The 13,145-nt window shown below is 41.8% G+C and overlaps 1 protein-coding gene across 1 annotated transcript in view; it reads left to right on the forward strand.

Moving 5' to 3' along the window:
* The first annotated feature begins 229 nt into the window (after nt 1-229).
* LOC141983193 (macrophage mannose receptor 1-like) overlaps nt 230-13,145 on the forward strand; it is an 82,870-nt gene continuing 69,954 nt past the window's right edge. The window contains exons 1-3 of the mRNA XM_074946025.1: nt 230-366; nt 5,791-6,192; nt 7,697-7,870. Coding sequence (XP_074802126.1) covers nt 306-366; nt 5,791-6,192; nt 7,697-7,870 — 637 coding nt within the window. The 5' untranslated portion in view covers nt 230-305. The remainder of the gene's footprint in view (nt 367-5,790; nt 6,193-7,696; nt 7,871-13,145) is intronic.

Raw genomic sequence — 13,145 nt, forward strand, 5'->3', positions numbered from 1 at the left:
AAAACTGCCCTCATCTGTCATCACTTTATCACCTGCCTTTCTGTTGGAGACTCTTCCCTCAGCAGAGAAATTAGCTTAGGAAAACAAAGTTTGAACCGTGAATTCCTGTTATTTCAAAACACCCCATGTGACAGGATATTTCCTTATCATTTAGAGCACAGAGATTTCCCCTGATCCATCAGCCCTTCACAAGTGCTGAGGACCTGCTACCTGGCTCGCTTCAGAAATATCCTCATGATAGAAACTGATTACAGTTCTTCACCTTTTATTTTTGTGGTGGGGAAGAAAATAATCAAACATTTGTGATGACTCTCTCCCTGCTCCTGGTTTTTCTGTCTCTCATTCAGAGTGCCTTTCAGCTGCTTGGTAAGTCTCTGCTCTGTCTGTGCTGTGAATGTGGATGTTGGTGTGAAAGTGCATCTGTTCTCATGCTTTAAGACACACTTTGTGTTGCAGAGTCTGATCATTCTCTATTTGTTATCAGCCTTGATGTACACATTTTAAACTAATGTGGTGGAAATGTTTGCCCCTCTCGCTGTGATCTGTGGAATCCTCTGTCAGGTGAAGGGGAGGATTTTCACTCACAGCAGTGATGAGCGGGAGCAGAGCTGGGGGGAGGGGCAGAGACAGAGACTCTTGAAAAGGCTCCTTCTGGGGGAACAGTTAGAAGCAGTTGTGACCCTGTCAGAGTGTGGACTGTATAATATGCCCCTTCCTATTCAGAGGAGCCATGAGTTGCAAGTCATGTACACAGCTCTGCTGCCACTGCTTTGCTACTTCTAAAGCAATAAAACAAGATCTTATTTTGGAGTTCTGGAGACCCCTCTTCTATGCCCTTCTCCATTATCTCACCGCCCCCCCCCCCCAAGTTCTGCTGTCTCTCCAAGCTCCTCCCTCAGCTGATTCTCCTGTTCTCCCTCTTGACCGTCTGCCCCCCTTCTCCTTTATCTCTTGGAGCTCTAGCTGCACTCCCTTACCTTTCCCCACAGCACTGAGGGACCAAGGAGGAAATGCCTCTGGATTTCTGAGACGTTTGAGCCTAGCATCTTGTAACTTTTAGCCCAGCAGATAGTCACAACTTCAAGGCACCTATTTCCTCTGTTCTCTGACCTGTTCTTCACTGAAGAAGCTCCTCTCTCACACCCTATGCATTGGCTGAAATGTTTCCTTTATCATCCTTCCGCTAGAGTTGTTCTTTCTATCCCATTCTCTCAGTGGTACAGAAGCAGAGTCCCTTCTTTTCCAGTCTGTGCCAAGCTAAGAATTTGAATGGCTTCAGATAGACCAAGCAGCTACGTGTCTGTCAGAGCCTCTCACCAGCAAAGCACAATTCTGATTTCCACTAACAAGCCACCACTTTGACTAGATCTGTGACCTCTGTGGGATGTGACACTAAACGCTGTGGGCCTAATTCTGATATCCGTTACACTGGTTTTATACTGGTGTAACTTTACTGAAGTCTGTGGTGTTACTGCTGATTTATACTGGATCAAAAAGGTCAGAATCGGGCTCTAAGTGCCCCAAGTTGCTTATCCGACTTTGTCCAGTGGTAGAATCTAGACTAATCCCTGAATCACACCACAGAGGGGATTTGTGCCTAAATAATGTGCTGTAGGGATATGTGGTGATCTCTTACTTAGCTGGCTGGATATTTTTCAGCAGCTGGATTGCGGGGGGGGGGGGGAGGAGTTTGGTGCTGTTTTTGTTTTTTTAAACCAATTTCTATAAATATCTGGCAGGTTTATTAGCAGCACAACTCAAAACACATGCACAAAGGGGATTCAGAGGTAACAACAGAGGACCAGAGGTCCTCCAACTTTCAAAAGCCAAGGAACCCTATTTTGTGTAAGCCTCCCACTACTCTGTGAATGATCACAGTTTTGTGTAAATTTGTGGTTAGATGCTGATAGATGTTTGGCTGCATATGTCTGTTCCCCCTGTGTGCTGCCCCAGCCCTGCGCAGACAGCTGGCATGGCAGACCTTGAGCGAACCGCCCAATGACCACACAATCTGTTAAGGGATGAAGGCACCCAGCCAGGTTTATTGTCGACAAAGCACGGTACTAGTATCCTGCAGACTCTACCTGACCACCAATACATGTAAGCCAGTAACAATGGACCAGCTCAGTGAACGGTGTGACTTTCCGTTCCTCTCTAGGCCAGACAAAGATACTCCCTCTGAGATACATCTTTATACCCTGATAAAAACAAGTTAGTTACTGCCCCCTGACATGGCTAGTTATCACCCATCACCTCGTACATGTTGGTTCGATCAAAACATCTCTATTGTGTACTGTCATTCTGACCTTATCTTTTAGGAGGGGACCTTGTGTTCCTGTTATCTTTGGGGAATGTTTTTATACCATCCTTGATACTGGGATGTTTTGGTACCACTTGATATCGGGATGTGTTTGCATGAGTACTCTGTCACTAGCACTCTTTAGGAATGTATATTTCTGCAATATCTGTTCTTGCCAGATTCTGTGAGCAGGTCCTGCCTCATACCAGACCTCTGATACAAAGGCTTATGTCTTAGGCTCTCTTCCTACTACAATCTTTAACACTGAAAATCTAGGCAAGTTGCATCCACTCCCTTAACTCCCCTACAAAGTCTTCACTGACCCATTGGCTGCTTGGGCCTGTCCAGTTTGAGAACTACTATAGTACAGCCTTATTTAAATAGTAGATTAAAAAAATTAATCGCGATTAATCACACTGTTAAACAATAATAGAATATAATTTATTTAAATATTTTGGATGTTTTCTACATTTTCAAATATATTGATTTCAATTATAACACAGAATACAAAGTGTACAGTGCTCACTTTATATTTATTTTGATTACAAGTATTTGCACTGTAAAAAAACAAAAGAAATAGTATTTTTCAGTTCACCTAATACAAGTACTAAAGTGCACTCTCTTTATCATGAAAGTTGAACTTACAAATGTGGAATTATGTACCAAAAAACCTGCGTTCAAAAATAAAACAATGTAAAATTTTAGAGCCTGCATGCCCACTCAATCCTACTTTAGCCAGTCGCTCAGACGTACAAGTTTGGTTACAATTTGCAGGAGATAATGCTGCCCACTTCTTGTTTACAATGTCCCCTGAAAGTGAGAACAGGCGTTCACATGGCACTGTTGTAGCCGCAAGATATTTATGTGCCAGATGCGCTAAAGATTCATATGTCCCTTCATGTTTCAAACACCATTCCAGAGGAATGACTAGTGACTTCAAATAAGGATTCAGGAAAAGAAAAGGGGTGTTTCAATTGTAAACATTGCATATACCACTTTACAGTAACTTTGGGTTAACTGCTAGTACAAAAGCATAATAAAAAAATGTATCACTAGTGATGATACGTATACATTTCCTTGTATTGTCTGCAAGTATAACTAATTGGCAAAAGGCAGCAGTTTGTCTCCAGTGCTCATCAGTTTTATGCGGCTTCCTAATGAGTTGGAAGCCAGAGGACAAGAGAAGGAAACCAAAGAATGGATGAGATAAGTCCAGGTCAGCTTTTTATTGAAACAGCAGGTTATTCATCTCCGGGTTATCCTTCCTCCGAAGAGTATAATTACTTACACCTTGGAGTCTCAACAAAAAATACAATACAATATATTTTGGAGCTAACCTGGCACCCCCCAAAGTGTTCGCAACTTATGTAATTAATTTTATTTACAATTATTTTATTCAATAATTACCAATTATTCTGAATGCCTTAAGTCATAAAAAATAATGAGTCTCTTTCTTACCACATATCTGAAAGGGCATTTTAAGTACTGTACCAGCTTTGAATTATGTCATTAACCATCAGACTGAACTGTTAAACAGGGCAATACCAATTTTAAAATTCATGTTAAATGGATCACGGGTGACAAACTCTTGAGCTGTGGGCCAGATCTGCCCAGCTGGATATAGTCTACGGGTTTCCATGATAGATTTAGATGTAACGTAAAGCACGGGGTGGGAGAGGAAAGGAGAAGGAAATCTCTAACTGTTATGGTTGTGGAGGAAACCTTGAAAATGCGAACTGAGTGTGAACCTATGCATAAGGCCCTTTGTTTTCTGTTTTTACTGCTTTCTACTGAAAATTTCCCAGGTTTTACAAAAGCCGTTATTTGTTATTTTAACCAATCTTCACCCAAATTTTGGAAGTGCTGGAACTCGCTGGACCCAGCTCCCTATCTGGTAACTGCCATCTTTCCTTCTGGAGCAGGGAGCCAGCTCAGAAGTGGAAGAGGGGCAGGAGGCGAGGGTGCCATCTCCTCACACTGTTTCCTCCTCTTTTTCCACCTCCAGGCCCACTCTGGAAGAGTGGTAGCAGCTCAGTTACCTGCATGGCCCAGGTTACCAAGCAGCCATCTCTCCTTCAGGAGCAGGTCAGAAGTACACAACAAGTCGAGTGCTGCTGCTGTCAATCTCATGCCCACTACATACACATGACTGGCTTTCTAGCTAGCGTGGATAGTTATCAGCATTCAACGCAAACAGAAGTCCTTTAACTACTTTTTGAGCTACAATGGGTTGAACATGAAAAATTGTATCTATGTTTCAGAATATAAGGGATTTTTTTGAACGTTGAAGAAAAACAGAAGAGTTATATTACCCAGAAAACTGTGAAGTTAACATTTTTTCACCAATTTCCAGCCATTTTTTTTTAAATTGTAAGAAATTCTGGAACAATAGTTCAGGGAGGTGTTAATGACAGTACTCTGTGGTGATAGTTAAAACGTCAACACTGTTAGCTATTTCATTCCGTGTGAAAGCATGTGGGAAAGGAGGGTGTGGGGATCACAGATCTGCACAATTTACTTGAGTGATATATCATTTGGGCACCATGAGTGGCTGATATTTGGCAGGTACAACCACTCCCATTAAAGAAGGAAGCCCAGGGACCTTAGCATAGATTGTCAGGGCATCAGACTCCCCCCCACCCCTGAGGAGGGATTTGATAGCTGCTTTCAACTACCTGAAAGGGGGTTCCAAAGAGGATGGATCTAGACTGTTCTCAGTGGTAGCTGATGACAGAACAAGGAGTAATGGTCTCAAGTTGCAGTGGGGGAGGTTTAGGTTGGATATTAGGAAAAACTTTTTCACTAGGAGGGTGGTGAAACACTGGAATGCGTTACCTAGGGAGGTGGTGGAATCTCCTTCCTTAGATATTTTTAAGGTCAGGCTTGAGAAAGCCCTGGCTGGGATGATTTAGTTGGAGATTGGTCCTGCTTTGAGCAGGGCGTTGGACTAGATGACCTCCTGAGGTCCCTTCCAACCCTGATATTCTATGATTCTAAGGGGAAGCCAGGGCCAAGGAGTTCGTGAGTACTTTCAAACCCCACTGAATGGGAGCAATCTCAGGGAGCCCAGAGATTGCGCACAATCATATTTTGAAGAGCTGCACAATCTATGGTGCATGGTGAATTGCTTTTAATGACTCCTGTGGTCACAGCTTTTTTTTTTTTCTTTTTTTTCCCGCCCTTCCAGTTTGACTGCTGATTTAGGTCTCAGGGTCTGACTCTCCACTGCCTTCCACCTTTTGTATTGTCATTTACACATAGGCAAAATGTGTAAAATCAGAATTAGTAGCATTTTGCGCACACGTTGAATAGGGGAAATGATTACTTAAGGTGCAGGGCAGTAAAGAATCATTCCTAGTTTAACTGAACAGTAGATAGGTCTTAACCCAAAGTCAAGCATGAAAAGGCCCTTGCTTGAGTCAAAAAACCTTTACGTCTACCTAAAATCATCCCCGTGCAATATTATTGTTGTGGTTTTTTTTGTTTTACAGATACCAAACTATTTTTAATATATAATGAAGACCACAAGCGCTGTGTACAAGTTCTGAGTTCTAGTTCAGTTACAACTGCGAGCTGCAACCAGGACAATGAGTCTCAAAAATTCAGGTGGGTCTCTGATCACCAGCTGATGAGCGTTGCACTGAAGTTATGCTTAGGAGTGCCTTCAAAGAAAGACTGGGTTCCAATCACTTTGTATCCGTGTGATAAGGCAAGTGAACTCCAAAAATGGGAATGCAGAAATGAGACCCTTTTTGCAATCCAAGGTGAAGATTTATTTTTCAACTATGGCAACAAACAGGAAAAGAATATTATGCTCTACAAGGGATCAGGAGTATGGAGTAAGTGGAAGATCTATGGAACCACAGATGATTTGTGCTCCCAATTCTATGAAGGTAATGTTCTGAAAATTAATCTCTTCATTCTGAACTAATTTCTTAGTGTACTTATTAGAGCATTTTGATGCCTGTTAATTTTCTTAGTCTTGTAACTGTTCAGTGAGCAGAACTCCCAATGAAATCAACTGGAGTTTTGAGATGGGTCATTTATTACAGAATAGGGCTCTATTGGTGAACTCACGTTCTAAAAAGCAATTCTGCCAAATAGTAGCACTAATTACACAAGACAAGAATATAACTTTACAAATATAGTATTTAGTGCTGTTGTTGTTTGTACGTGTGTAGGAGCGTATACAGAAACTCTGAGAATGCAAACTCAATCACTGTTATGTAGGCATTCCCTCTTTGGGAATAAATATAGACATATACTGTGTTTATCTTGGAGTTTGTGTAACTGTTCATCTGTTTAGCTACCGGACACTGAAAATTACTGGCTCATTACTCGAGGCAGTTCCCAGAGCGGACATTTGTGGAATATGTAAATAAACTGGCTATTTTAATGAATTTAATTGTACAATGTTTTGTTGATATAAATATATAAAATAATTGTGGCTGCTTCTTTAGGATTTTTTTTAACACATGAATGATTATGGGTCAGACTCTGATCAATTTCAGATGAACACACAGGAAGGAGGCATGTAAGATTAGCTGCCCTTTCACAGTTTGTCCCAGGGCTGGCTAATCACAGTAGCACCCCCTAGCCCAGGGGCAGAATTAAAGCCCAAGGGAGCACGTTGCTCGAAAGCAGGCAGGAAGGAGCTGGGGTCATGGCCCCACCATCCCTGTGCACTTGACCATTGGTATCTCAAGTGTATACCAGGATGCTCTGGGACAGATTATACTTCCTGAGAAACAGTCTTTCCCAGTACTCCCCCATGGATAATGCTGCTCTGTACCTCCCCCAACACAGAGCTGCGTGCAAATCACACACCCACCAGCCCTATGTTATTCATTTAGTTTAGTAAGGCAAATCCTGCAGTCCTTACCAGGCAAAACTCCTTTAGAAATGAATGGGAATTTTATCTAAGGATAACAGAATTTGGGCCATTGTTATGTATAGGCCCTTCCAATTCATCGTTACATGTATTCTCCCCAACTACTGTAGTCAATAACTGAATTGGTTCATAGAACAAATGTACTTTGTGTTACAGAAGTACAGTAATGATATTCTTAACCGGTAGTAATACCTCAGCCCTACTGACTTTTTGTATACTTATTAATACTGTACTCTGAAATTTTAAGATAGGAATGCTTGGTTAATTCTGTTCAATGAAAATTTTTAGTTTTTTACTGACACTGAGAACTCGTTGAACTGAATTTCATCATAGAAAAGGAGACAGGAAGTTTGAGAATAAGGAAATAGAATGTGCTATTGTTGGCAACGCATTGCTTGTACAGATTACATCCTGTGGCACGATGTTCTGTCTACCATATTATAACCACAAACATGGGCAGACATAGGTTCCATATTTCATATTTTTTTATTATTCGATCTCCTTAGGTATGTTTACCTTGCTAGGAAATGCCAACGGAGCACCCTGCGTATTCCCATTCAAGTTTGATAGAAAATGGTACGCTGAGTGTACAGATGCTGGCAGGTCAGATGGCTGGCTCTGGTGTGGGACAACTGATGACTTTGATGCAGACAAAAAATATGGATTTTGTCCGCTGAAATGTAAGTTTTGTATGTTTTTTAAGACCTTCTGACATCGCTAATTATTTAGCAAATTAATAGTGCGGATGTGTCCCTCATTTTCATATCTTTACTGTACAATAAAAAATTTGAATTTTGTACGTTTTTCACGGCCTTGATGTTCTTTCTAGGGAAGCTTATTAAATACTACATATATGTAGCTAGGACCCAGTTGTAAAAAGTACAGCCTCCAACTGCACCCATGCAAAATTATGAAAGCATGTATTTGAGCCTGTAGTTATCAGATTTGCTCATGTAATAGGGCAATTAAACACAGATCCTGTACTCAAGCATGCAAAAAGTGGGTGAAATTCTGTGGCCTGCGTTGTGCAGGAGGTCAGACTAGATGATCATAATGGTCCCTTCTGACCTAAATATCTATGAATCTATGAAAAAGGTATCTGCATAATTTTGTGCAGTAGAACTAGAAGCTAGGGTGTTGTCTTGTTGAAAATGTGACCCTATGTTGTAGAAAAAGATGCAATTTAAACATAAAATGGTGCACACAGTTTTGAAGAAAACGTCTATTCAGTGTATTATACTGAAGTCTATTACTACTCAAATACAATAATATGTCAGATTGCCTGGTGTTTTGTGATACTGTAAGGAAAAAGCCAACTGCAATGTATAGTCACAGTTAAAATAAGGACAGGTTTCAGAGTAACAGCCGTGTTAGTCTGTATTCGCAAAAAGAAAAGGAGTACTTGTGGCGCCTTAGAGACTAACCAATTTATCTGAGCATAAGCTTTCGTACCTCACGAAAGCTTATGCTCAAATAAATTGGTTAGTCTCTAAGGTGCCACAAGTACTTCTTTTCTTTTTAGTTAAAATAAGGGAGCTTCACTCTAAATTTCCTGACTTTAGTGCAAGTTAAAAACCTTAGTTTTTTATTTAAAATAAAAAGTACAAGATAAAATGTATTTATTTAATCATCCCAATGCACTTACATTGAATGACTGTCTTTTTTTAAAAAAAGGCTGAAGCTTCTTCAAACATTTAAAAAGCTCACCTCTGTGCTGAGAAAATTTCTCATTTTTATTACCTCAAATGTTAATTGGTAATTGTTTCAAAAGAGTCGCTGAAAAGAGGAGTTGAAAAGGAACTGCCCTTTCATTTTTAACTATGATAAAAACAAGTAATGAATAAGTGAGTACATTTTAAAAAAATAATTCCAAATTGCCAAGCTAGATTTCAGAAGTGGATCATTTGGAGAGATAACCAAGTGAGGAACATTATATCTTCTATAGATTTCTATAGGATGATTCAAAAACCCTTTAGAGGGATGATATGCTTTACAGGATTCTGGAGGAATTTCCATAGATCCCTATTTAGTTGTTATTGAACCCTACGGATTTCAAACTTGGTAATTTCTACAGGACTTGTCCAAAAGGTCCCAAGTCTTTAGAAGGCCTTTATAAACTTGAGAGACCCTGAAAGATCACTAGGTACAAGCTACTCCCACTCGTGAAATCAGCTAGATTTACTGAGCCCTTGCTCCTCTGGCCTGCCTTCTTTCCACTGTGAGGGTGTTCTTCCTTTTTTTGGCCCAGTGCTGAGGGCCCTTTTTCCTTGTTGTGTTCTATCAATATAGCGTCAGCTGACTGTAGCGAGAGCCAAGGGAAACACCACTGTGTGGTGCTGGGAAAACTGTGGGCTGTGTTTATTCTGCCTTGATGACAGAACACAACTAGAATCATTTCAGACAGGTTAGGATGTAGGGGTTTAGAACGAAAGCCTCATCTCAGCCTCATTTGTAGAATCACGACAGTGTTACCATAATAAAGCTAAGACTCTTTGAGAAAACCACAGCAGTTATAGGTAACCATGCCTTCATTCTTTAAAGCACACTGTGCCTCCTCTTGTCTGCCTTGCATAATTTCCTCACATTGCCTTTCAGAAGAAATAATATTTGAAATTCTTTTTTTCCTCCATGTCAGTAGCAGCTCTCTTAAATTCAGTACCAATAACATTGCAAACGTTAATCCCATAAAGACGTCACACTAAACAGGACTCACTTTATGTGTTAATTGCCTAGGACAGGGGTGGGCAAACTTTTTGGCCCGAGTGCCACATCGGGTTTGCGAAACAGTATGGAGGGCTAGGTAGGGAAGGCTGTGCCTCTGCAAACAGCCTGGCCCCCATCTCCTATCCGCCCCTTCCCACTTCCCATCCCCCTCAGAACCCCCAACCCATCCAACCCCCCCCGGCTCCTTGTCCCCTGACCGCCTCCTCCCAGGACCCCTGCCCCTAACTGCCCACCCAGGACCCCACCCCCTATCCAACCCTCCCTGCTCCCTGACTGCTCTGACCCCTATCCACACCCCCGTCCCCTGACAGGCCCCCCGACCCATCCAACCCCTTACCCCACTCCTTGTCCCCTGACCGCCCCCTCCCGGGACCCCCATCCCTAACTGCCGCCCCAGGACCCCACCCCAGTCCAACCCCCCCTGCTCCCTGTCCCCCCCCAAGGGACCCCCAGACCCCTTGGGACCCCACCCCCCATCCAACACCCCCCCGCTCCCTGTCTCCTGACTGCCCCCGCCCCGAACTTCCGCCCCATCCAACCGCCCCCTGACTCCCCCCCAGGACCTCCTGCCCCTTATCTAACCCCCCACCCCCGCCCCCTTACCATGCCGCTCAGAACAGCAGGACAGGCTTATTGGAAAGCCTGAGAGGTGGGCGGGCAGAAGCCATGTGGCTGAGGGGAGGAGGGACAGTGTGGGAGGGGCCGGGGTCTAGTCTCCCTGGCTGGGAGCTCAGGGTCCAGGCAGGACGGTCCTGCGGGCCGTAGTTTGCCCACCTCTGGTCTAGGATGCTCTAAATAAAACAGATGAGGCAGCATCTTGAAATTGTTAAAATGGTATTTGGTTCTTTGACATAATTCGCGAAAATTCATTCAGATGATTGTTTTTGCAAAGAACTGCATTATGTTGATTGCCTTCATGTTTGCTTCCTGGTTCTTCAGTACTAGAATTAAATACGATGTTTATTTGTGTGGTACATTTTAATTAAAGACAGGCCTGAGCTGCAGAATTCATATTCAGATCCAGTTTTGAACTCACCATGTTATTGCATAGTGTTTGCATCTAGGGTTTACATCTGAGCCTATTTCAATTCTATGGGTGGGAATGCTCTGGCCTAACAACTTCTTTGAGCTGTATTAACTCCTTTGTAACAAAACAATTGATTTGATTTTTTTTCATCCAAAATAGGCTTTCTTGCAAGTCTTGACAGATTTTTTCTAAAATGCCCCAAAGCCATAGTGGACTGTAAATTGATGTTCTTGGGTATCAAAAAAGGTGGTATTCATGGCAGGCTTAGTTATATCTAAAAGCTAAAGAATAATAGTATCACAACAGAGCTTTTTAATCATGGGACAATGTACTCAAATAAGAAAGGGCTATTACTCTGTATTAAACTGCCCTGAGCAGCTATATAAATTGAATGTATTCAGTGCAAGCAACTAAACTATTACGTTTTTTCCATGTAAATTTAGTGCTCATAAAAAAGATGCTGGCTTCACAGCAATGGGGACGACAACTCTGTTCACAGAACAGGCGGGAACGGGGCAAGCTTGTTGCTATTTGTGTGTGTGTGTGAGAGAGACAGAGAGAGTCAGACATTTTACAGATAAATAAGACACAATCCCTGCCCCAAGGAACTTACGATTGAGGTTAGATGAGACATTATGTGGGAAAGCCAGAGAGCATCTCAGGCAATGGGGCTTGGGAAGGAGTCTTGTTATATAGTGTAAGGTCATGAGCGGAGCTGGCTGAACAATTAACCATAAGCAATTAATTTTGTGAAATTGGATATCTCTGGATCCACTCACAAATTGTCTGTGAAATACCTACCACTATTACAGAATTTTTCACTGTTGGCAATTGTTCAGCTGTTTACTGCAAACAGATGTTGAGCCTATGAATTGCTCATGAACAGTTCATTGCAAGTGTATTTGTGATTTGAAACTTGTGCTGTATAACTGGCCACTCAAGTCATATCCTATTGTTTCTTTTCATTCATGTGGATGACCTAACATTTATAAACAGTCAGAGGGACCTGATAAATTTATCTGAGTCTTGGATTCTGTCAGCGAGAGGAAGGGGAAGAGCACTTCAACGGAAGAGAGCTAGGAGATAAGCAGAAGGCAGATTTTGGGACACTTCAGACATTTTTTTGTTTTCTTTTCTACCTGAGACAGCACTGTGTTTAGCCACATATGTGGAGTCCATATATAAAAATAGCTGGGTTCCTTCCTGACTATGGGAGAGATATAGATATAAGCCAAATTTATTGGCTGTGTGGCAGAATTGTCTCTTGATTTCCTCTTGTAATGATGCTGCCCATGGTGTGACTCTATTAAGCATGCTAACAAAAGTGTCAGTTGTCGTGCTTGTTTTGAGAGTGGTAGCATCTGTATACTGGGAAGTGGACTGAGACCACTGGCTTCCTCTCCGTAGACCACTGAGCCGCTGGTAGATGGTAAAAATGTTACTACTGTTACTGATACGGGCTGGAGTTGAACGTGCAATCTTGTGGTGACAGTTTGTGCTATTGATAAGTCCTCCAGGAAAAGTAGAGAGGACACGCTTCCTGTACTCTCTAAATGCAGTCTTTGGTTTCCCATGACACTGTTCCTGCTCGGAGCAGAAACAAAGAAAGTAGCTACACAGAGCAGCAGAAAGTTTGTGACCTGATTTCTGTACATATTTTCTGTTCCTAATAAATGGTTTATCTTGACACCGGTCTGCTCATCGCTAAGATGCAACGAAATGTTAACATCCCTTGATGTTATATCTACTATATAATTGTGGGGTGCTTGTTCTGACCTCTAAAAGTTCATGTTGCATTAGCTTCCATCAGAGCTCTAACTATAACAATAAATATTTGTGCTCACTAATAACTTTCGGAAATAGGGTCTTTAGGGCTGAAATTTTCCATGCTTGGTCTCTGCCCAAAGGTTTTTTTTTTTTTTTTTTTTTTTTTTAAGATTGAGTATTTTTGAGGATAAGGAAAATGTGACCTTATAACTTTTTTGGTAAAATATCTCTGAGGCCCTCAAAGACAAGTACTGCATGGACTTGCTCTGGAAGAAATGGCCAGGTTTCAGTGAATTAGAGGTGTTTGAAAATTGCCCACTGAATGTATGCAGCAGAGTTGTGTTGGTTTATTAAGTATGCACCTTAAGAAAAATGTGTTGTACACGCATGTGTAATTAAATTAGGTTAAACATTAAATCTGCATCATTCCCAGAAAT

Source organism: Natator depressus, chromosome 2 (genome assembly GCF_965152275.1).
Source record: "Natator depressus isolate rNatDep1 chromosome 2, rNatDep2.hap1, whole genome shotgun sequence".
Taxonomy (NCBI): Eukaryota; Metazoa; Chordata; order Testudines; family Cheloniidae; genus Natator; species Natator depressus.